The 25,426-nt window shown below is 48.4% G+C and overlaps 1 protein-coding gene across 4 annotated transcripts in view; it reads right to left on the minus strand.

The window, feature by feature from the left end:
- Positions 1 to 25,426, minus strand: part of LARS2 (leucyl-tRNA synthetase 2, mitochondrial) — a 152,446-nt gene that overhangs the window by 69,921 nt on the left and 57,099 nt on the right. For all 4 annotated transcript variants that reach the window (XM_004760822.3, XM_004760823.3, XM_004760821.3 and 1 more), the window contains exon 7: positions 17,584 to 17,727. In XM_004760822.3, the coding sequence (XP_004760879.1) occupies positions 17,584 to 17,727 (144 nt within the window). The remainder of the gene's footprint in view (positions 1 to 17,583; positions 17,728 to 25,426) is intronic.

The following is a 25,426-nucleotide window of genomic DNA, read 5'->3' on the forward strand; positions in this document are numbered from 1 at the left end:
ATTACGCTTCGACTACAGTGACGTTCAAAAACATGGAGCCCCCCAAAGGCGCCAGCGTGGGCCATGTCCCTGGCCTGCTCTGGCCACCTGCCTAACTGGCCCCCCGCCTCCCCATCGTTCATCTCTTCTGCAGGCTGTGTGCCTGCTCCCTGACGGTCAGAAGGTCCCTGAGAGCAAGCACCGTGTTCAGTGTGGCTCACCACTGAGTATGCAGCACCTAATGTATACCCACAGTGCACAGTAGATACGTGGAATCCGGGAAAAACATGGAGACATGAGAACTGGGCCTCAAGCCAAGGTAATGCAGAGACCAACCCTTTTTTGTCCTCTCCTCCCCTCCAGGAATGAAGAGAAAGTCTGTCTCTAACATCATCTGGAGCAACCGAACAATCTCTGCTTTCAGGAGACCCGTCCTAGTGGTCATTCCACTGACTGCGCACAGGTGGCCTCATCCTCCTGGGGCCCAGGATCACGAGCCTGGCTCTTCAGGCGGCCCCTGGGTGGTCTCCTAGCTTCACTGGCATCCTTGCCTTTCCCTCTTTTAGGGAACTTGGGAGGCCTCAATGCCCTGGTTGTAATGCGGCAAGCGGTCTACTTTAAGAGAAAGTTACAGGGGCGCCTGGGTGGCTCAGCCAGTTGGGCATCTGCCTTCGGCTCAGGTCATGATCTCAGTGTCCTGCTCAGCGGGGAGCCTGCTTCTCCCTCTCCTCTGCCCCTGCTCATGCTCTCTCTTGCTATCTCTCTCTCAAATACATAAAATCTTAGAGAGAGAGAGAGAAACTTATAAAGGGCTAAAAAGAAAACCTGATACCAGATTTATTTTTAAAATGTGACTTCTGGGGTGTCTAAAAATCACTCATGGTGATGTATGAAGGCAGCAGAAGATGACTCATCAAAGAAAAGTTCAATTATAGGCCATGTGTAGTTTTACAGATATTTAGCGGAAACGGACTGACCTCGTACATCCAGGGTACGGACGAACACTGAGCTAGCTCGAATGCTGACCTGATCCAGACAGCCTGCTTCCTGACTCTCTCAGATCAGTATTGGCTTCTCCACCTTTCCCTTTCCTGGCTGACCTAAACAGAACGTGAATTTGTGGAGCTACGTATACATGCGACGGTCTGAAAATGCTCAAAAACGAGTATTAGAAACATGGGAGTATTTGTTACTGACAGCACAGACTTGAGAAACTGCAGTATGATCCAGAGCGTAAGGCGAGTCCTGGGATTTGATCTTGGATCCACTGTCCTCCAGATGCGTGAGAGAGAAAACCGAGTTGGTTAAGAACTGCAGTGTAGGGGCACCTGGGTGGCTCAGTGGGTTAAGCCTCTGCCTTCAGCTCAGGTCATGATCTCAGGATCCTGGGATCGAGTCCCACATTGGGCTCTCTGCTCGGCGGGGAGCCTGCTTCCCTCTCTCTCTGCCTGCCTCTCTGCCTACTTGTGATCTCTGTCAAATAAATAAATAAAATCTTAAAAAACAAAAACAAACAAACAAAAATCTGCAGTGCACACTTCACCTAAACATAAAGCTCTCCTAGAAGTTGGTTCTTTCAAAGTCACCAGTGGCTTTGGAAATTCAAACAGGGCACGTGGTATCTCCATTACGAATGAATCACCTACCCAAGTTTCCCTGTACCCGTCCACGTCAATTACAAAATAGTTGCTGAGCTCCTTCTGCGACAGAAGACACTGTGTTTGGTGTGATAAAAGGCACCAGGACCTTCAGAGGACAGGAGCACGTCACACTGCCTCATGGCGTCCAATCAGCAAAACCCAGGAAACTCTAAGGGTCCCGCAGCCTGGCTACCTCCAACAGATAATTTGTAAGAAAAGGAAAGGGAGAAAGGCAAACCTGCACATGAAGACAGTCATGCTCAAATTTAAAAAGGGAGGGAGGGTAAGATTAAACCCCAGAGTCCAGGGACGCCCATGCGGGCAAAGTTACTGAGAAACATCAGGGAGAACCTGGCTGCTGGGAAGACTGGTTATTATGGGAAAGGGGAAGGAGGGCTTCAGGGGTGTTGGCCCAACTCAGCATCTTGACCTCCAAGAGTGGCTGCTTTCAAAGAAATCGATAAGCTATCTCTATGGTTATCTGCATTTCATTTTACAGTAAAAACCTCAGCGCGAAACACAGACTCGCTCAGTTTGGTTCTGCAGACCTCACAGCTCTCCATCCCAGCGTGCTCCTGGAGGGCAGGGCATGGGCCAAGACTGGCCTGTGGGCTCTGGGATGCAGCTTTAGCCTCTCCAGTTTTTCTTGAGAACCCACACAGGGCATGGCCCAGAGCCCAGACGTGTGCTTTGGGTTGGACAAATGCTAATCAAATTGCCATTTAACTCCCTCTACTTGAGGGGGAGCCTGGGAGAGGAGAACCAGCAGGACCGGCCCCCCAGCCCCCCAGGCAGGGAAGGAATGATGTCCGCAGAACCCTTCCTAGTACTTTTACATGTGCGGCGACACTGAAGATGGGGCACATGTCATGTTCACGACAGCACAAGACAGCACCAGTCCACCTCGTAGATGAGAATACAAGTCTTAGCAATTTCCCCAGCTGTCCCCCGCAAGGACGGTGGCAGGGGGCGGGGGAAGCACTGGGAAAACATCGCTCAAAGCCTGTCCCTTCCTATACCTGCCACCCCGTGACCACCCTGCCATCCAAGCACTTAAATTCAGTTTTTCCGTGTTCAGGTTTCAGAGAGTGTCGACTTCCCCCTTCTTGAACTTGGAAGAGATGCTTCTGACAGCTCTGCCTGCGTCTATTATCTCAGTTATTTTTCAATTTTATGGCTGAAAAGAAGATTCTGGTTACGGAGTCATGAGGCTGAGGCTGTCAGTACAATTACTCTGGGCCTTAGTACACTAAGCAGCCCTCATTTAACGAGGATGCGCCCTCCTTGAATCGCCCCCCTGCCCCCAGCGCCACAGTGAACTTGGACTGCGTCGGCTGCCCACCACCTGCTCTTCTTTCTTGGGGGTAATCCACGATGGGCGAGTGGCAGGGCCCCACCACCCACTATGGAGAGTTTCCAGGGCCCACTCTCCTCTTCCGTGGAAGCTAAACACATTCCGGGCTCGGTACAGTCTTGGAACATTGTGGCTCCGGAGGGAAGCGGGGGTGTGGGGGGGGGTCTGACCCAGAGGCATCCGGGGAACTGGTTTAAATGCCACACCAGACCCGAGATACGGGGACTGACAACAGTCCCCCCAGAAGTCCCTTCCTGGGCAAGACCCTAGCCACGTCCCTGTGCTCCCTGAATCCTGCCAAAGTCTGGGTCTCCAGCCTTCCCACAAAACTCTGAGTAGCCCCATCCTCTTCTGATCCATTCTTTTGCGGCTGAAATTAACTAGAGTAACTTAAGGTAGTTTGCAACCACTTTTCCTAACTAAGATCAATAGATTTACAAAGTTTCAACATCCTGATGAATATTAGCTGATACTTGACTGCCTTGATATTATTGTCTGTTTGTTTGTTTTTTAAGATTTTATTTATTTATTTGTCAGAGAGAGAGAGAGAGAACAGGCAGAGTGGCAGGCAGAGTCAGAGGGAGAGGCAGGCTCCCTGCGGGGCAAGGAGCCCGATGTGGGACTCGATCCCAGGACTCTGGGATCATGACCTGAGCCGAAGGCAGCTGCTTAACGAACTGAGTCACCCAGGCGTCCCGCCTTGATATTATTGTAACAAAAGTCTAAAATTGGGGCACCTGGGTGCCTCAGTCGGTTAAGTGGCTGCCTTCCGCTTAGGTCATGATTTCAGGGTCTAGAGATGGAGTCCCACATCAAGGTCCCTGCTCAGCGGGGAGTCTGCCTCTCCCTCAGCTCTGTTGTGCCCCCTGCTTGTACTCTCTCTGTCCAATAAATAAATAAAATCTTTTAAAAAAGTATAAAAATTCGAATACATTAATTATATATTACTATCACAAGAATATATTAATAAATGAGTACTCAATCTTCTGATTAAACTGCACGTTCTAGAAAGCTTTTCAATTTATGGAACCATATAGGGGATCTTAAATGCTCCTAGGCACGTAAGTAGTGCATTATAAGCCCTGAAAACGACCCACGGCTTTTCCTCTCCAGTAATCAATAAGTCCCATTTAACTTCCAAGCAAACCCACATGGGGTCTCACGGGATCTGATGTCTTTCCATCGGATAAAACCCACATTACACGATTTGAAGATTACCTCCACGGCCCACACTATCCTTTTCTGCCACAGAAAATTCAGGTGACGGGGTCCTAACCTGATGGTGCTTGAACACCCCCCCCCCCAGCCCCACCGTCTTACTGAGCCACTAAGGAAGTACCTGAGCCCTCTTATTGTGTTTTTCTTCTAGACCAAATCATCCAGGCTGAAATACTTCTGGTGGAGGTGCTTTGCTTAAAATATTCAGATCTCAGGGAGGACAAAAGATCTGAATAGAATGAAATGTGAATGTTTTGATATGCTAATTAGGGGGAGGGAGGACACCTGCTTGGAACCTCAACCAAATCTACGACTATTTTTAAAAACCAGAAGAACTTTTAAAAAAACAAATGAAATCAGCATCTCCGGAACAACCCAGCAAACCCTGTTTTGTCTCCAGAGACACAGGATGCATCACCGATTTTTGATGAACAGGGTTTTAGAAAGCATAGCTCAGCAGCCCCCCAGGACCTCGCCTTCATCCTGCGCTGTTGCCCCACCATCTCCACCAGACCGGGAACAATGTGGGGGTTATTTACGGACATACTTACGATGCTACAGTTGTTCAGTCTACAAGTAGGCTATGTTTATCTGTTTGGGTGTTTGGGTTGAGATCATGTATATCCTTCCTCCTTTCGGGGGCAATTGCGGTACAGCAGATAGATTTCATCTTGTCACACATCCTTACATTTGGCAAACACTTGGCAGTGCCTCTTTTCCCCTACCCCAGCCAACATCAATGCACAGAAATCTTACTGGTTCACCCCCAAACCTGGGGAAACAGCAGGTTTTGAGACTACTTATAAGTGCGGTGAAATCACTTTTCCAATGACATCAGAGAGAACCTGATACGTAAGAGCTGAAGCCTATTCTAGGAGCCACCCTGCTCTCTCCTCTGGTCCCTCTCCACCAAGCCCAGGGAGTCGGCAAGGTTTGGCAACCATGGATTTATTCAACTCCCCTCACTTAATAAATGAAAAAAAAAAAAAAAAAAAAAAGGCTCACTCAACCAAGTCCACGGCAGACCCCAAATAATGAGCTGCTCAGATCTCATTGTTCTGGGCTCTCTGTGCTCTCTGCTCGTAACTTTAAATTAAACAAAAGACCACGTCTTCCATCTATAAAACCTAGAAATTAACCATATGAATGCGCTTCACCTTCCACTTCTATAAATAATGACTGGACTAATACCAAGTCAAATGGGACCGTTTCCCTGTGGTTATCACTCAGCAGACACAGGTTTGCAAAGGGCCCTTACAATCATTTTCATCAGGACAGGGCTGAAAATGTAGCCAGCATTGCCCCGCAGGCATACCATCTGAATGCAGATGTTCAGGAAGCCGAAACAGGATGGTATGTTAGTGAGTCTGACTGGGAGCCAGAGTTGAAGAACTCGAACCTACAAGATGGGCTGACCCGTGCATCCAAACAAAAAAAAAGCTTCGGGGATGCGAAACATAGGCGTGAATAAGAAAGGCAAAGATTGAAACTCAAAAGCTGGGGATGAAAAGGGAATTAAATATAACATAGCTAATCTGACTCTTTCTTCAAAGAAGCAGAAATAAATCCAGACCTCCCAAGAGAGGACAGTATGTGGGCTAAAGCATCAAGAATTATGGTCCACAAGTAAGAATTCCAGAAGAAGAGGTTTTAAAAACATGATACACGTTAGAAGACCTTAGTTAGGGGCGCCTGGGCGGCTCAGTGGGTTAATATCTCTGCCTTCGGCTCAGGTCATGATCCTGGGGTCCTGGGATCAAGCCGCACATCGGTTGCTCTGCTCAGCAGGGAGCCTGCTTCCCTTCCTCTCTCTCTGCCTGCCTCTCTGCCTACTTGTGATCTGTCTGTCAAATAAATTTTAAAAATCTTTAAAAAAAAAAAAAAGAAAAAGAAGACCTTAGTTTAAAAAAAAAAAAAGGTTTAGGCAAACTGAGAAACACAGTGGATTTTATTAGCTACTAAGGGAGAGAGTTCAGAAACCAGAGCCTGGAGAGCTGGGCACTGATTAGAGGCAGAACGAAAGAGAAAGATTTAATGACAAGATCTAATTTAAATGGACACTTTTCAAAGTCTTAACACTTAGCCAACTTCTGAATCAGTGTGATCTGCGTAGCAATTATGTTTGAATTATAAATTCTTAAGTGCTTTTTTCCTAAAACTTGATTTTGTTGCCAAGATGTTCTCCTCCTTTTTGTTTTCAAGACCCTTTCAATGCAGTCATTCCAAAGACATATCGTATATCTGAGATGCAATAAAAGAAAATAAGTGCTGAAGGCGGTAAGATGTTTATAAGAACTCTAGATGTCCCCTCTAGAATATTCTAGAGGGATAAACTCTCCAACTCATCTCCCTCTCCTTAGTTGACTCTGGCAGGAAGTTGTATACAAGGATTTCCACATTAGAAAGCTCACGTAGCCTAATGTCTACCTTGCTCACTTCCCTCTGACAGCTGTATTTCCACCTCTCTTCCGAAAGGTGATACGGGTTTCTAGCAAAATCCATTTGTTGTGGCATCTCAAGGCAAAACATTTATTAGCAAATATAAGCTGTGCTATCCAAGAGTCTCAATTCCAGCGAAGGTGTTATTAACCCAGAAGGGAGATAAACCAGGTCTGAGCAAGATATCCTGTTGAAGATACACGACTCGCCAACAAGGTGCGTGTCCCTGGGACCATGGGGGTCAAAGGAGAAGAGGCGCCAGGCAGCTCACATGAACGCTGAGTGTGCACCTCAGAGCTGAGGCAAGGACAGGGACACACCAAGTGCTATTAGATAGCTTCCAGGTAGCTGGACAGAAGGTGCTGGGTGCAACCACCAGGGAGGGATGTGGGGAAGGAAACCATAAAGCCTGGCGGCAGCCATTTTGGCTCATCTCCTCTTATCCCCACATGCCTACATTGACTCCGGGCAAACCTAGTAGCCTTTTCCCACACTCAGACCCAAGCAAACCCCTTCTCTGGAAGAACACTTCTAATTCCACCCACTTCCAAGAAGTGGTGAGCACAGGTTCTGAAATGTCGCCCCCACGCCCCTAAGAATACAGGTGACGGAGGACAGACTCTCCCAATGGCAGTCCTCTGTCTGGACGAGGCTGCTTCTGATTCCTGGAAGCCACTCGGGTCACCTCACTGCCCCTGGGTGGACAGGACACAAGCGAGGCCGTCCTGTACCCCACACGAGGGGGAACAAACAGTAAAACGGCCACATCACGTACTTAGTCCAATCTGTGACTCTAGGGTACCCTTGTCTGGAAAGGTGGTTTTGTTCTGGGAATGCAGAGTCTTGGAAACAAGACTGAAAGCCTTTTACTGGTCTAATAAGGGGGAAAAAAAAACCAAAAACAAAAACGGGGACAGCAGTCCCAAGGGGACATTCCGCTAAATTACCTTGATGTTGTTAGCCTGCCTATAAACTGAAAACTTGTAGGAACATTAAGACCATCCCTTCCAAGGCACTCGGGCTTGGAGCACATATGTAAATAAATGCTGACATAACCCTCCTATCAGGTATTTTGTTGTGTGATAACCGAAACGATAATAATCGTTCTGGAAAATATGAAGAGGGATGAAGAACAACACGTTTCCCACAATCAAGAGATATACCCAGGGAGTCCACAGTTAATATTTTATTCCGTATCTTTCCATCCCACTAATACCCCATCTTTTACTCATTCAAAGATGCACATTTTCTTTTTTTTAAGATTTTTAAATTTACTTGAGGGGAGGGGAGGGAGCACGAGCTGGGGGAGGGGCAGAGGCAGAGGGAGACCAAGAATCTCAAGCAGAGTCCCTGCTGAGTGTGCAGAGGAGCCTGATGCGGGGCTTGATCCCAGGACCCTGAGGCCATGACCTGAGCCAAAAGCAAGAGTCAGATGTTTAACCAACTGAGCCACCCAGGTGCCCCCCAAAGATGCACATTTTCCCCACAGATGCTGAAACTGGGACCTGTCTTACAACAATGGTGCCCTTGACACCGTGTTTCTTTCTTATGGAGCGTAAGAGGTCATGCCAATCCTGTGTTACAGCTCATAAAACGTAGCAGGGTGGCGGGTACTCGTGGGATCGCCACATAGTCGAAATCATGCCTTTAGGATACTCTTTTTAAACTGCCGGAGTTCGCGTTTTGCCAGAGCTGTTCACAACCTACCACAGCTCTAGAAAGGATTAAATCTTTATTTTGAGCAAATCTGACTCTCAAAATTAGCCACTCTGGAATAGTAAACAAAACAGAGAGAGAAATGGAAAGATACTCTGGAAAAGGATCTCTTTCTCTGAGAGGGACACTTCTTTGAATAACAAAACACTATCACATGATTATGGATGTGGCCGTTAATGCCTGTTTCCCTCATAGCCTGGCAGCCATGGGATCAGTGTCCCTGTTCTCTGAGCAGCTGGGCTCAGAAGGTCCAGTGTAAGGACAGGACCGTGGAGGGGAGGTAGGACACAAAAAGACACTGGTTCAGCTCAGAGGCCAGGAAGCCGATTCCATCAAGCACAAACTAGAAAACCTCCAACCCCTGTACCTGCCACTACCTGGCCATCTGTGCCCTGGCCCTGGCCCTGTGACAGTTCCCACTGTGCTTGTGTCTGGCCCTCTGGCAACACCTGCCCTCCAACCGCACCCCGTGCTAGAAAATGCCTGGTTGCTTGGGAACCCGTGCTCAGAGCTGCTGGAAAGCACGTAGACCTGGCTGGGGCTCGGGAGACCCAAGTTGGGTCCTGGCTTTCTCAGGCTTGGGGGCCTCAGTTATAAAATGAGAAATGGGCTGGGTTGGTCGTTTTCAAGGACACCTCAAGCTGGCCGTGAGCCCACCCAGGAGGAGAAGGAGGGCAGGGTGTACACTGCTTAAGAGAAACCAACACCTGATCCCTTTGTCCTTAGATACCGTATGGATTCTGTAATTTCAAAATCATGAGAGTTTTTTTTGGCTTGCATTTGTTTTTCAGATCAGGGCAGGGATTTAAAAAGCACGGGAGACCACGGGTTAAATGTGGGGGAGCCTGTCTACTGTTTGCTCAAGTTTCCTTTGGCTTTAAAATCCAAATATCGGGGCACCTGGGTGGCTCAGTCATTTAAGTCTCTAGCTTTGGCTCAGGTTACAATCTCAGGGATGTGGGACGAAGCTGCATGTCAGGCACTGTGCTCAGCAGGGAGTCTGCTTGGGTTTCTCTTTCTGTCTCCCTCTCTCAAATAAATAAATAAAATCTATAAAATCCAAGGTCCCCCTGAGCTGAAGGGATTCATAACACTCACAGCCCTCCCTGGGATGCCCAGGGACCCCCCACCCCCACCCCCTACAACAAGGTGCAAACAAATAAATCTCTTTACTCCCATGGGGTCCAGGCTAATACTTCGAGAAGGAAGGAGGTCCTTATTCCCCAAAGGACCTGGCCAGGAGCTCAGAAAGCCCACTCAGGGTTTCAGAGCAAGACGACATGTTTAGTTCTGCCTTCACTTTTTCCTCATTAGATTTACAGTTTATTTCGTTGTCAAAATAACCTAAGAAGCATATTACAGTCAACCCTTGAACATCATGGGTTTGGTCCATAAGGTACAGCACCATAAATGTACTCACTTTCCTGTGATTTTCTTTTCCTCCGAACATTTTCTCTTCTCTAGCTGACTTAATTGTTAAGACGACGGTATAAAATACATACAACCCACATAATATGTGTTCGTCGACTGTTTCCGTTATCAGTTAAGCCTCCGGTCAACAGTAGGCTATGAGGAGTTAAATTTCTGGGGACTCAAAAGTTATCCGTGAATTCTCAACTGCATGGGGGCATCAGCACCCCTGAACCCCATGTTGTTCAAGGGTCAACGGTATTAATTTATTTCTTTCATTTTCCCTTTGTAGTCATTCCTCCTATCTTAGAAACAAAATCCCCAAAACAACACAGAAATGGAAGCTTCTCGTTTGCTGAGTGTGCGTGCCGACCAGAAGCCTGGGGTCCACTTCAGAAGTGCTTTGGGGAGGCTGTGCGGGCACAGCTGTCCTCAGTTCCCAGACAGGAGGGACACACATGGGCGCAAGGTGCCAGGGCAAAGGGAAAGGAGAGCCCATGGGGAACGGAGCAAACGGGGAGCACGCAGATGTGACCAGGCGCTGGCCCGGGACCTGCCAGAGGCAGACAGGAAGGCTCTGTGTTTAGGGAGAGGAAATCTAATTGCCGGGGTCATCTCAATACCTTCTAGAAACACTGTGGGTTTCAGAATTCCAGAGCCGGGGCCCCTGCCCTACACCAACTCTGCTGACCCTTTCCAGGAAGAGCTCCTACCAAGGGCTGCGCAGAGTCACCCTCATCCCCATCCCAGCAGTGTCACTGTCACCCCCAGCTGTAGCCACGATCTACTCCAGGCAGCGGGAGCCTTGCCTGGGGACGGCCAGGGAGCTGTCAGCCTCAAGGCACCTGCTTTCCCTTTGCCTCTGTGCCCCACCGCCCTGGGTCAGGCCCACCATCATCCAGAAGGACTTCCAAGCAGCCAGGTGGTGGCTGTCCCTGTAAGAAGGCCAACCATCACCCCGAGGAGTGCAGAGGGGACAGCATGGAAGGTGGGGGGGACTGTTCACCATACAGCTTAGGAGAGGAAAGAGCCAGGAGAAGCGGGGAATACAGAGACGAGAGAGAAGTCAGATTACGTAAGAAGGAGCAGATTTAACAACTAATTAGTTTTGTGAGCCAGGGTGTCAAAAGCAGATCCTGGGGACAAGAGCAGAGTCTGCACTTTCCAAAAGGAGAGCCAGCTGGGGCCTGGCGGAGAATTCCAGCAGGGAGCTCGCACTCAGTGCCCCCGAGCACTGTTCCCGGAGCTCAGGGGCCCGGAGCCTGCATGGCCTCTGCCACTCCTACCACTCAGAAGCTGAGAACATATTTTTTACAGGCAGGGATGATGCTGTAATAGCTTTAAAGCCACGGGGCTTTGAAGAGCAAACCCTCCGAGTAGATACACCCTCGCATCACGGTTAAATGTGGCCCTGGCCAGTGTCCTTGCTGCTTTTCATCCCACAGCCCTGCAGAGAAGCGGACAGCTCATCAAATGTGTCTTACTGGCTCCTCTGGGTTCCCAGAAACTTTGCCTCCTTGGCCCACCTCTCACCTGGACCTACACCCACCCCGTGAAGGCCCAGGCTGCACACACAGGGGCAGCCCTCTTCTGGCCCCAAGGGGCTTTCTTGGGGGCAAGGGAGCAGGGATGACTGTGACGATGCTGGCGAGCCCTGGGGCGGGGGGCTAGGGGGAGCCCGACGTCTATCCTGTGCTCCAGGACGTGAGGAAGGCTGCACAGCGCAGCTGTCAAACCTCATTGACCAGTCCCTTTGCAAAGCTTCCCGAGCAGCACAGGAATGACTTGGTGTCAGAGGCGGGGCAGATCCCGGCATCACCGGCGAGCCAGCCGCTGTTCGGGGTCTGATGGTGGCTGAGAGGGGCAGAGCACAAGGCCCGGCACCAGGCCCAATTTCCAGAAGACAGCCAAATGCTTTCACAAGCAACCCAATGCCTCAGAACTAGAACTGGGGAGGCTGAGAGTCCTCATTACGGAGGGCAGGGGACCCTCAGGCACCCAGGGGGACGTGTTGGAGACTGGAGCTTGGCACCCCGGCCCGTTTGGGGCTATCTTTCTGCTCCAGCCTCTAGAGCTCCTGTCGTAAAGCCCAAACTCCTTCCCAGACCTCCTCGCCTCTCCCACCCAGTGTTTTCACGCTCTGGAGGGTCACACATGACCAGTGTGTCCGGGAAAGGCACCTCCACCTCACCCAGAAGCTCCCAGGTGAAACTGGGGATAGGAGAGGCACAAGGGGGGGGCGCAGGGAAATGGGGGCTCTTTCCTCCCACCTTCCCTGATTTCATGAGGGCTCATCGGTGCCCCGCTGCTTCTGGCCAGCAGAAACTCTCCGCGGGAACACTGGTGAGACAGGAGGCTTCGGGTACGTCTGGAAGGCAGTGAAATGTTCCCCGTCGGAAGTTCTGCGCTTTGCAGGTTTCATCACTTCCTGGAGCACAGGGCAGACCTGGGGCTGTCCCCAGCCCCCACCGGTGCTTGCCTGCATCGTCACAGTCATTCCACTGGGCTGTGCCTGCTCAGTCTGGGACCGTCCCCCCAACCCCCACCAGCCTCCTCGCTCACTGCTAGCACCTGGCCCAAGTCTGGCAGGGCACTTGGTAACATCTGGGGAAAGAATGAACGGATTCTCGCTCCCTGAGACAGGGTACAGACTGCCGGGTATGAGCCCAAGAACCTGGATCTGAGTCCCAGGGCTCTTACTTACTACCAGTGTGAGCCTCAGTTTCCTTGCCTGTAAAATGGGGCTACCAGGCACCCCGGCCCTCCAGGGAAAAAGGCGAGGGTTAAATGAGACGGAGTCTGTAAACGCCAGAGCACTGATCGGCTCAGGAGCGCGCAGGCATGAACTGGGAGGAGGAGACGGACTTTCCTGCTATTCTAGCAGCTCCTGGGAAATTCCTGAAAACCGGGACAGCAGACCCACCCATCTGATGCGGCGGCTGGCTAAGCACCACCAGGCCATAGAGGAGTCTATGGACACTGCCCGGCATCTGAGGGCCTGTGGGAGGCAGCCGCAGAAATCAAAACCACAGATCTGTTAGAAAAGTTCAAATGAGAAGCCGACTCTATTTGTCTCGCCTTCCAGCTGTCACCCTGCTGGCAGGTACCGAGGCGCTTGCTCCATCAGACCCTGAATCTCTTTTGCTTTGTGTGCGGAGGTCTGCAATCCCTGCTCTTCCCCCGGTTCTCACCTCGCCGCGCTGCCCACCAGATCCCTCCCACGCATCCCTGCCAAGACGAATTCATGTGCTTCAGATACTCCCACTGCAAGTTTTCTTCACATTTTACAAAGCAAACAGTCCTAGCGAGACTGGCAGGGGCGAGGGGAAGGGGGAGAAAAATCCAGTAACATCACAGAACAGGCTTAATAAAGGATTTTTGCATTTCAGGGTTCCCTGTAATTTTTGCATCCAGCATCATCTTTCTTCATTGGGAAGGTAAGTGACGAAAAGGAGGGCCCTTCCAGAGTCACGTCCCCCAGCGGATTGCCAGCCCTGTGTCACAGAGGCAGCCCCCAGAGCAGCAAAACCAGATGTGGACACAAAGCTCTAAATAGGACTGTGGTGGGCACAGCCCACTGGCCATCCCCTTCCCTCAAACAGCTTAACAGCTTGGCTACAGAAGCTAAAAAGCCCAAGCCTGCTTTCCTCGTCTCCCTTGAAGCTGGGGAATAGCCACATGACCTAACTGGCCAAGAGAACATCAGTGGAATTTTGGGGGGGATTTGCAGGAAAGTCCTTGCTTTCCAGATAATAAAAGAAACAGCTGCTCACACGGCCCATTCTGTTTCTTTCTCTTGAATGGAAATGTGATGTCTGGAGCTGCAGCAGTCATCTTGCAACCATGAGGTGACAGGAAGGAAGGGTGGAGAGAACCACCGAGATGCCAATTCAGAACCTGATTCTGGTTCAGTCCCATCACCTTGGGTCTTCCTTTGTGGGAAAAGTCCACCCCATTTGTTTAAGCCATCATTAACTCAGGTTTTCAGCTACTTACAGCTGAAAGTATTACTAACTGATCCTTCTCTCTAAAGCAGGACATCCTCCCTGATTCAACACTATTTCTATCATACCAGGTTATAAAGTAGGTGCCTTATGTCATTTGATCTTGGAAGTTTCAACCCGATTTATCCAAGTGCCTATTATTGGCACATCTCTATGCAACAGCCTCAACTACATACTCAGAAGGGTCAGGAATATGTCCCTTCTAGAACTCCGTATGGCATTCAGCAGCTTAATCATCCACTTAGTGTCCGAGTCAGGGTCTTTCTTAATGAACCATACCCTACACACTCTCATCCAATAGATCTCAAGTGCTACAAATTTCACCATCTGCATATTTTCCTAACCTGCCCATCTCTCCCCACTCCTCCCACCTAGTCAAAGGTACGCACGCCCGGATTACTCCAAAAGCCTCTTAACTCGTCTTTGCATCCACACTTGCTCTTTCCACAGTGAATTTATAAAAACACAAATCCGGGGCACCTGGGTAGCTCCGTTGGTTAGGCGACTGCCTTCGGCTCAGGTCATGTTCTGGGGGTCCCGGGATCGAGTCCCGCATCGGGCTCTCTGCTCAGCTGGGAGCCTGGTTCTCCCTCTTCTACTCTCCCTGCTTGTGAACTCTCTCTCTCAAATAAATAAATAAATAAATAAATAAATAAATAAATAAAATCTTAAAAACAAAAACAAAACCCACAAATCTGACTGTGTCATCCCCTCTCTTGGAGTCCTTCCATGCCTTCCCATGGCCCCCATGATAAAGTCCAGATTCCTTAAGACCTAAAAGGCCTTGCCTGATCTGGCCACCCCAACCTCTAGCTTCTCCAGCCCTACTCAATCTCTCCTCGTGGCTCTCTGTTTCAGTTGTATTGTCATTCTTTCAGCTTCTCAAAATCACCATCTACACTTCTATTTTGGCGCCACCACACACGACAGCCCCTGGACAAAGGCGGTCCCTTCCAACTTTATGGCCTTCCTCAACCCTTCTCATCACTTTGCAGCCCAAACAGTGATTTTTCATTTTCAGATATTATAGTTTTCTGTTCCAGATTTCCAGTTCTTCTTTTTTTAAATAGTTCCCTTTTCTCTTCTGAGATTCACCATCTGTTTATTCATCATGACCATTTTTTCCTTTAAGTCCCAGACCATTTATAGAACAGATGTCTCTGGCTTTATCTCCTAATTCTAACATCTGGGTCATCTCAGGATCTAGTTCTACTGGGCTCAAGGGCTGCCCCCTCTCCCTTATCTTCTCTTGATTACCAGCCATAATTTTCCGATTTTTCGCAAGTCTAGTACTTCTTTTATTGTATGTGGGGCATAAGCATAAAAACCAGCCATGTAGAGTCTGGATGATGTCGTCTCCCTTTAAAAGTGCTACGTTTGGTTCCGAAAGTTCCTTTCAAAACCGTCGGGTTTATTTTTACTTTTTATTAAGCTGAGTATTTTGATTTTGTCTTTGGTCCTAGGGTGTCATCCACACTTCTAACATATGGCCTTTTGGGGGTCTCAACTGTATACTTCTGGCTGGGCCCTAACTCCAAGATCTCTGAGCACTCTGCAGTCCTCTGGAATCTGATCTCCTCTCTGTCTCTTTATGATCATGTTCTGTTAGGCCTTCTGGAGTCTTGCTTTTGTGCCTGTGCAGCCCTCGGCCAAGGACCTGCAGTGAATGTAGATTTCTGCTCATCGCACCACTGCCACACCACTCTCTTCTCTTGTTTTTCAGGGCAAACCAAGTGCTGACCTCCAAACACAGCTTTTTCAATAAATCTGCACAGAAGTTCAGCAGGAACCAGGGGAATCACCATGGTAACTAACAATTTCTGCTGAACAGCTGAAAATTCACAGCTGACAATTTAAAGAATAATGTCCCTCAGTTAGGTTATAACATCTCCAACTGGAGGCAGAGGTCAAAAGAAAGAAAGAAAGAAAGAAAGAGCTAATGACATGGCCTTTCCTACAATGCCTATTACAGAGTCATCTGGGGGTGACCTGGCTTCCCCCCCAACCAGTAATGCAATGGACCCCAACTGTCAGCAGATTGGGGCTCCCACTGCCTGGGATGTTACAGAAACAGTGTCTTCAGCTTCATTTTTCTCAATCAGTCTCTCGATACGACCATGTGCTTCAAGGGAGCAAGGCACTGTGGTAACAAGTTCCAAATCCGTATGCTCTCCTCTACTACATTCTGAGGAAGTTATCATGGGAAAAGTGCCTCATTGAAGACCTGTCTTTTGAGTGAGAAAACTGGAGGTCATATATCCATATGGCGCTGGTATTGTGAGCTGCTGGGCGACGGTTCTAATTCAGCCAAGTTTTGTCGTGATCAGTGGTTATTTATAACTTTGTGCTTCCTTGGCATATAAGAAGTACAGTGTTAGATCGGACCCAAAGTCCATTTTCAGCAGACTACCGTCTCTCCGACAGAGCACCCCAGGGGCCACTACGGCTGGGTTTAACTATCCTTACAGTGACTGCTGCGGGGGGAGAACTACTGCGGGGGGAGAACTACCCCCGCAGTCACTGGCCTTTCAAGACGCCCTTACCCTCTCATGTCCTGTTTATGTCCACTCCTAAGCGAAAAACTATGGGACTCATCAAACTGCCATGGGAAGTGTCCCTGGTTGGCTCTAGCCATGTCCCTCAATTCCATACCCTGAAACTTGGTAAGCCCGGAGGACATTTGGCAAAGAGTGGTTCTGGCATATCCAGAAGGCGTTCTGCTGCTCAGGCTATTGGTGATTTAATAAGCAAGCCCCCTCTTTCAACGGCTGGCTTGGCCTTCAATCCCTGCACACAGAAAGAGCCAGAAGCTACCTTAAGAACCACTTGGTCCCACGTTCTCCTTTTACTGATGAGAAAACTGAGCCTCTGGACTCATCCCAGTTTACACTATTAGTCAGGGACACAAGAATTAAAATCAGAGCTTTGGATCCTGGTTTAGTTCCTTTTCACTCTGGTCTTCCTCCATGGAGACAGACCAACCTGTCACTCCTATTTTATTTTATTTATTTGAAGATTATATTTTTTATTTATTTGACAGATAGAGATCACAAGTAGGCAGAGACACAGGCAGAGAGAGAGAGAGAGAGAGGAAGCAGGCTCCCCGCAGAGCAGAGAGCCCGATGTGGAGCTTGATCCTAGGACCCCAAGATCATGACCTGGTCTTTAACCCACTGAGCCACCCAGGCGCCCCATATTTTATTTTATTTTTTAATAAGATTTTATTTATTTGTTTATTTGAGATAGAGAGAGCACCCACACAAATGGGGGGGCATTGGGAGAGGGAGAAGCAGACTCCCCACTGAGCAAGAAGCCCGATGTGGGGCTCGATCTTAGAACCCTGAGATCATGATCTGAGCTAAAGGCAGAGGCTTAAGAGACTGAGCCACTGAGGTGCCTCTCTTCACTCTTTTTAGATGGCCTTCTCTGGACCCTCTGAAATGTCCTACTATCTTGCTGGAGGTTTTCCTAGTACTATACGGAGGAAGATATATTTTTCCTTTCTAGCTTTATTGCTGATATAACTGCAAATAAAACTGAACGCTGTTTGGCCTCTATGGCAGCACAATGATTGAGTGTGTTGAAAGGTCAGCGAGAAATGTCCAACAATGACCCCCAGGTGCCATTCTTGACTTACCTCTAAAACACCCAAACCCATCACCCTCGCCGTGAGTGAGCCTCAGGGTCACACCCATGGCTCCAAGAGCCCTTCGTAGAGTTTATTTCCAACAGTGAGGCTCTCCGATACCCAGAAGACCTTGGTGTTGCCTCCCAGCACAGACAGCATTATTGGGGAGGGGGGAACCACCGGGCGGACACTCACCTTTGCATAAGCAGTTGTCTTAATAAACCACTGTCGGAGGTACTTCTGCTCCACCTTTGCTCCAGAACGCCACGAACAGCCATGTTCATCCACCTGCTCATTGGCAAGCACCGTTTGGTCCACTGGGTCCCAGTTAACCAAGGCCTGTTAAAGTTCATAGAACAAAATGATGTCGTCTGTTGAGCGTACGGAATAGGATCACCTTGAGGCTCCTTGCATGTGTGCGAGTCAGCAAGAGCAAAATCTCTGCCCTGAGACTTGAGGGCATCTCCTTGGGAGGACCGCTGGGTAAGGAAACCACCAGCGCGTTGTTGAACAACAACAACAAAAAAACCAAATACAAGAACTACCTCTGCGCTTTCACCCTCGAGCAGGATTGGGAGGGAGCCGGTGAGCACGTGCCTAATTAAGTTTGGTATCTTCTGGTGTGAGAGGATGAACCTGCAGGATTAGGGACTTTAGTAAACAGAGGAAAAGAAAAAAATGGTACCTGAAACTTAGCAGAATCAGGTTATTTTAGGGAAAACAAATATATTTATTTGAATATAAATAGCTAACATGTATTGAGTGATTACCACACACCAGATGCTGTGCTAAGGTTGGCCCTTCTGAAGAGGTAAGAATATTATATTATTACTATTATTTGTAGCAAGAATTACTATCAGACTTACTCCTGGGGCCAGAGAGCCTTGTGGTGTTAGCAAAAGACTTGCCCCTCATGTAGCACGCTTCCCACGCTTGTGAGTTCATCGGCCAGACAGTGGAGGTAAGAATATTCCTACCCCAATGTTACAGACGGGGAAGTTGAGGAATAGAGAGATTAGATAACTTGTCTAAGGTCACACAGTCAGGAAGTAAGAGTATGGGCAGGAACTCAGGTCTCTCGAAACTATAAAAGTTTTTGCCACTTGTAAAAACTGCTGTTTTTGTTTTGTTTTTTAAGATTGACTGATTGATTTGAGAGAGAGAGAGAGAGAGTGCATGAATGTGGGGATGGGGAGGCAGAGGATTCTGCAGAGGCAGGATCCTAAGCAGACTCCCAGTTGAGCGTGGAGCCTGATGCGGGGCTTGATCTCACCACTGCAAGATGACTGAGTGTGTTGAAAGGTCAGCAGATCAAGAGTCAGAAGCTTAATCGACTGAGCCACCCAGGAGCCCCTAAAAACTCCTTTTAAATTAAGGTAGAACATACAGAGAATAACGTGGATCAATCAGAAGTGTACAACTGAACGAATTTTTATCATCGCTCATTATCAAGATATGGAACATTCCTAGCATCCCAGAAAATTCTGCTGTGACTTCTCCCAAATCAGTATCTACCCCTGAAAGGCAGCAATATTCTGGAATCTACCCCCATGGATGCGTCCGACTGACTGAACCATAATGGTCTTAACCATCATGAAGCTTCTGTGCAGAATTCTCATTCAGTTCTGCTGTCACTGAAAAAAGTAGGTTTGCTGTTGATGTTCATTCTATGACATTAAGGTAAAACTTAGAACAAAGGTGTCAATGAATACAAATGAATACAATAAATCCAAAGAAGATCTGTCCAGGCACTGAAATATTCTAACTTGATACTCGCTATTTCTAGAAGAATTTTTAAAATAAGAGGCACCTGGGTGGCTCAGTCAATTGAGTGGCCGAATCTTTATTTCAGCTCACGTCCTTATCTTGGGGTCATGGGATCAAGCCCCAGGTTGGGCTCTGTGCTCAGCGGGGAGTCTGCTTGAAGATTCTCTCTCTCTCCCTCTGCCCCTCCCCCCATTTGCCCCTCCAAATCCTCTTTCCACCCCAGTCTGCACCTCGGGAAGCTGATCTCTACACTGGCACTCACCGGGCCACCTGCCCTACTCCTGCACTCAACGGTGAGAGGCACCTTGGCATCCTCCCGGTCGGTGGTGTCTGGTGGTCCCAAAGGCAACGCAGCCTCCATCACACAGGCCTCTGCTTCCGCTTCTCCCAGTTCCAACAATGGTGCCTTCAGACTGGGCTGGCAAAGGCCTCCCTCTGTGGCCAGCGCCAGGTGCCTGACCACTGCTTGTGGGTTTCCCTAAATTCTGTACGGAATCAGTCTTTTCATCACCTTTTCTTCAGTAACTGCTTTCGGGTGTGTTCTTTATTTCCTGCCAAGACCATGACTGATCTAGAGACACATTAAAAACTAGGAGTGGAAGACAGACTAACCCATCTGTGGGTTAGTTTTACAACTAAAACCTAGTGTAGCCACTGAAAAACGGAAGCCTGCAAGGCACAGAGGCAGGGCGGGGGGTGGGCGAGGTCTGCACCGAATGATCTTTTCCCTCTTGTTCCACAGTCCCTGAAAACCTTGAATCCATAAATACAGAGAGACAAAATCTAAGACAAATATGTATCCTAGATGTGGGGCACCTGGGTGGCTCGGTGGGTTGGGCAGCTGCCTTCAGCTCGGGTCATGATCCCAGGGTCCTGGACTGAGTCCCACATCGAACTCCTTGCTTAGCAGGGAGCCTGCTTCTCCTTCTCCCTCTGCCTGTGCTCCCCCTGCTTCAGTTCACTCTCTTTCTCTAGCTCTAATCTCTCTCCAAATCTAAAAACTTCGGGTTAATAAACTAAGGATGACTTACTTCTCTACTATCATTGCCCGGACGAGTGGTTACAGGCAGGGGTACCTCTTCAAATGAAAAGATAAGGAGGACTAGGTGGCTCAGTTGGTTGAGCGCTGACTCTTGGTTTCGGCTCAGGTCATGATCTCAGGATAGGGCTTCGTACTCAGCAGGGAGTGTGCGTGAGAACTCCCTCTCTCCCTCTGCCCCTCCCCCACTCATTATTTCCCTCTCTTTCTTAAATAGATAAATCTTTTTAAAAAATAAAATAGGAGGGACGACTGGGTGGCTCAGTCATTAAGTGTCTGCCTGGGCTCAGGTTATGATCCCAGCATCCTGGGATCGAGTCCTGCATCGGGCTCCCTGCTCGGTGGGAAGCCTGCTTCTCCCTCTCTCTCTGCCTGCTTGTGTTCCCTCTCACTGTGTCTCTCTTTGTCAAATAAATAAAATAAAATAAAATAAAAAATAAAATAAAATAGGAGCACCTGGGTTAAGTGGGTTAAACCTCTGCCTTTGGCTCAGGTCATGGTCTCAGGGTCCTGAGATCAAGCCCTGCATCCAACTCTGCTCAGCAGGGAGCCTGCTTCCCCTCTCTCTCCACCTGCTTGTGATCTCTCTCTCTGTGTCAAATAAATAAATAAAATCTTAAAAAAAAAAAAAAAGAAAGAAAAGAAAAGAAAAGAAAAGGAAAGAGAAAATGAAAGGGCTAAGTATTATTTAGGAACACTGACAGGTCTTTCAAGAGCCCCCATCCCCCCCAAAAAAGATGTACAACTAAAACTGTATAAAATAGAGGAGAAAGAAAGGAAGGAAGGAAGAAAGAAAGAAAGACAGACAGACAACAGACAGACCTTTGAGGATATAGGAGAAACAAATAGCACTGCAGATTACAAAAACAAACAGGACTTTATTTTCTTATCAACATTTCTGGCACAGCCTGGCATCTCGCAGATTCCAGGTTACAAAATACAATGAGGGAGCTGTGCTCCAAAGAGGTTTACACGTTATAATAAAACCCTGGCACTGAACGAAAGACAAATAAAAGCAAAACACAAACCCAATTTTGCTCCCCCCACCCCTCACCAAAAGTCTTGGTGGGGGAGAGAAAAAGACCAAGGGAAATAGTATCTCAAATCAAAGATGCATCAGCTGGGAGAAACCACTGGCTTTTCTTTCCAGGATCCAATCCAGCCCATCCCCAGACCTGCAGGGTTCAGGTGCAGCCTCTCCGCAGGGGGTTCATCCAGGGGGTGTGCCAAATACAGGGCCACTGAGGTTCTGGGTCTGTAGCATGTGCAGCCTCGTGAGGCCCCCAGGACCTGCTTCCCAAATCCCTTTTCTCAGGTCTCCATTCTTATGAAAGTCTCTACCATGCAACCTCCCTTGAAACCAGGGTCTTCTCTTATCTGGTGTTCCTGGATTTTTACGTCTTGAACACTGACTTTGACAGATACCCTGACTCCTACTCAAGCACAGTCTTGCTACATTTAATATTCGTTTCTGGACAATGTCACTGACTACGGTCATGTCTTTTCCCTTCCTGGTTGACCTTTGTTTGCCAACACCTATTAAAGCCACCTCCGTGCTCCCTTACAGTAAACTAGGCTCATTGGTAAAACACAGCCTGTGTCGGTATTTCGAAACCAACCTTAAATCACTGATTAAATCGATCCATGAAACCACGAAAACACCTGCAAACACACTGAACCCTGTGAGGTTCTGCCCACTGCTTCGCTCACATAAGTCATCTGGTAACATCACAGAAGGAGCCGTTCCAAATAAGGGAATTTCCCCAGCGGATCAAGGGTTAAATACCAGCATCTGTATTTTTTGTTTGTTTGAGTGATTCGTGGGACGCTTTCAGAAAGCTTTTTAGAAATGCGCCCCATGACACACTCATAAACCTCGATCAGCCAGGGCCACGAGGTGGGTGTCCCATCATTTCTGTCCCCTCCCCCTGCTTCCCTTCTTGGCCTGTAGGTTCTCAGAGGTGTGGGTGACTATGGGCACCACTGGGGATTCTCAGGGTGTTTTCCTCTCGAATTCTCATTCATCAATTCTCTCTGTGACACAGCCGCTGTGTGGCACCGACTGGCCCAGTGAGCCTCCTGTTCCAGACCTCCTGCTTCCTCTCAGCCTCCCCTTTCACGTGGGTCCTCCTCCCCTTCCTTCCCTGGGCCCCACCCTTCATATAGGGCACCGGTCCCTTCTAGATCACACCTTCCACTGCCATGCTTTCGTCTCCTAGCCAACGCCTCTCAGGCTACCCTCCATCGTTTCCCTTGCTGCTTATCACCTCAGGCTCTCCTATCCGTTCCTCAGTATTCTGTGAGGCAGCTGCGGGTTCCAGAAGGATGCTTTAGGGTACTGATTTTCTCAAGGTCCACTAGCTATTTTCCCGACAAAACCATGCCTCATTAAGGAACACCACATAGACCTTATTAGAAAACCAAACTCTCAAAATCCATCTTGCTCCCATCCACCCTGGATGGGCCCGAGTTTAGAGGGAGTCCGGAGGGGAGGGTTTCCAAGGCGACCGGTTATTTACTGCTACTGCCTACCGTCGCCACCAGGGGGCAGAGCGGGAGAGGCTGAGGGTGTGCGCACCCTGTGTGGTCCCTGCCCGCGCTCCCTGCTCCCGGATGCTGCAAACCTGGCTCATTCGGTGAGTGCATTAGCTCCGTCCCCAGCTGCCTCTGAAAATCCTGCAGGAGCCCAAAGGCAAACTCACAGATTGGGTGGCTTCCACAATTCCCAATGCTCAAGCACAACACAGCACCCTCCCCAAGAACTACCTCTCCGTCATTTTTTTTTTTAAAACCAGAGCAGTGAAATTAACATTCTGCCAAGTGTACGTCTTTATAACCATAGTTTTGGCTGAAAATCTTTTTGTTTCGTGAGAGCAAGAAGAGATGCCCTTTGCAAAGGAAACGAGCATTTTGATAGACGGCGCTAGTCACGGACAAAAGACTTCCACACTCCAGCTATGTTTGGTAATGCCTTGCTAAAATACTCTCCCCAAATGTAAGTTCATTTAGACAGCTTATGCCAGAACTGAATTTAAGGGTTAAGGCTATATCCTATTTTTTTTAAAAAAAAGTTATGACAATGCTGTTAGAGGAAAGGCATTATTAATAGGTGGGCTATTTTTGGCTTAAATTGCTTCGCAGAGAATGTTACCTGCAGTCTTTCTAGAGTCAGTTAACTTCCTGATGTTAATTTCAAAAGTTTGTATTTCGCAATAAACCGTGTGAGCGGAATACCAACTGGCATCGATTCATTTTATGTTTTAAAGCCAATCTGGAAATAGCTACCCAATAAAAAGGAGACCTACATGAAATATAATACCTTGCATAGGGCTAACGCAGATCTTCAAACATACCAAGTGTGCATTTCTGCCTTCTATTTGGGATTTATTTCTTTCCTTCTTTTTTTTTTTTTTAAGATTTTATTTATTTGACAGATGGAGATCCGAAGTAGGCAGAGAAGCGGGCAGAGAGAGAGGAGAAAGCAGGCTCCCTGCTGAGCAGAGAACCCAATGCGGGGCTTGATTCCAGGAGCCTGGGACCATGCCCTGAGCCAAAGGCAGAGGCTTTAACCCACGGAGCCACCTAGGCACCCCTGGGATTTTTTTCTTAAGATCACGGCTAGGTGGACTCCAAAAAAAATTAATACACCAAACACCTTTCAGGTAACAACTAGCCACAAGACCACTACCTTTCTAAATCAAATCCAGAGAATAAGCTACCTTATTCTTCCCTAATACCTGGCTGTGGATGGGGTGCCTTAGAATTAGCCGGGAAGCTTTAGGAGTTTTTTTTCCAATTTCACCAAACCACGACTCCAGGTAACTCCACGGGCATGCTCAGGCAGGCATTTATTGAGCATCAACTGTGTGCCAGGCACTCCAGGTTCTTCAAAAGCACCGATTTGGTTAATCCTCAGGGAATCAGGGAGAAGAGGCTTATGGCAGGCAGAACAATCACACCCCAAAGATGTCCACATCCCAGTCCCTGAAACTGGTGAATATGTTACCTACATGGCGGAAGGGTCTTGGACGATATGATCAAATGAAGGATCTCGAGATTGGAGAGATCAGCCTGGATTATCCAGGTGGCCCCAAAGTCATGTCAAAGACTCTTGGAAGAGAAAGGGGGAGGCAGGGGAGTCAGAAGGAGGTGGGACGGTGGATGCACAGGGCAGAGAGACTGCAAGATCTCTCTTGCAGTCTCTGCAAAGGCTCTGGCTTGAAGACTGAGGGTGGGAGAGGGAAGTGGGGTCAAAAGTCAAGGAAAGCAGGTAGTTTCCAGAAGCTGGAAAAGGCAAGCAATCCCATTCTCCTCTAGAGTCTCCAGAGGAGGCTAGCCCTACTGGCATCTTTTTATCCCAGGGAGACCCATTTCATGGACTTTCGACCTCTGGAACTATAAGACGATCAACTTGTGTTGTTTTTAGAAGACCCCGTTTGTGGTCATTTGTTACAGCAGCAACAATAGGAAATGAATACAAGTTGTTCCTAAGAGAGAAGCTGTCAGTGGGGGAAACTGAATTGTGTTCCCCAAGGGGATGCACTTGGGGGAGGGGTGCGAGGTGAGGAGGAGAGAGACATCTGGAGCCAGCAGGAGGCTGTGTCCATGCCATGAGACCCTCTCCCAGACTCCCTTCTGTCTTTAAAAAAGTTACTTAGCTCCTAAGATGCCGCGTATGATTGGCTTTGGATCCAACCCAAGAGTGACAAGATTCAGTTTCCTATCTGGGTTTGACGTGCTGGGAGAGGTACAGGGAACAAACCCCAAGGGCGGAGACAGAGAAGCAAGTGTCCTATGTATAGGAATACTACCATAAATCTTCAGTGTATTCAAAAATTGTTTCAATAAATAGCTACAAAGAATAAAATCCAGTGAAGGAATATTACACAGCACATGCAAGGTCTCCGTGCCAGAAATGCTTACACTATTAAGTCAATGTGCCCCATAATTTCAACATCCCATGCATATAAAATCTTAATTGTTTTTTGAAGATTTTATTGATTTATTTATTTGCCAGAGAGAGAGAGAGAGAGCGAGCAAAGCACAAGCAGGGGGAGGAGCAGGCAGAGGGAGATGTAGAAGCATAGAAAATAAACTAATCACACCACTGCAGTGAGGGAACACTGGAAAACCCGAGACACCTGCTTAAACTGTTCCACCCACCGTTTACCCTTCCCTGCAGTTTCCCTGCAGGGCGCCCTCTGCTTTCATGTCTCCCTCGGATCTGAGGTC

Source organism: Mustela putorius, unplaced genomic scaffold (assembly GCF_011764305.1).
Source record: "Mustela putorius furo isolate JIRA1106 unplaced genomic scaffold, ASM1176430v1.1 tig00000095_pilon_pilon_pilon, whole genome shotgun sequence".
Taxonomy (NCBI): Eukaryota; Metazoa; Chordata; class Mammalia; order Carnivora; family Mustelidae; genus Mustela; species Mustela putorius.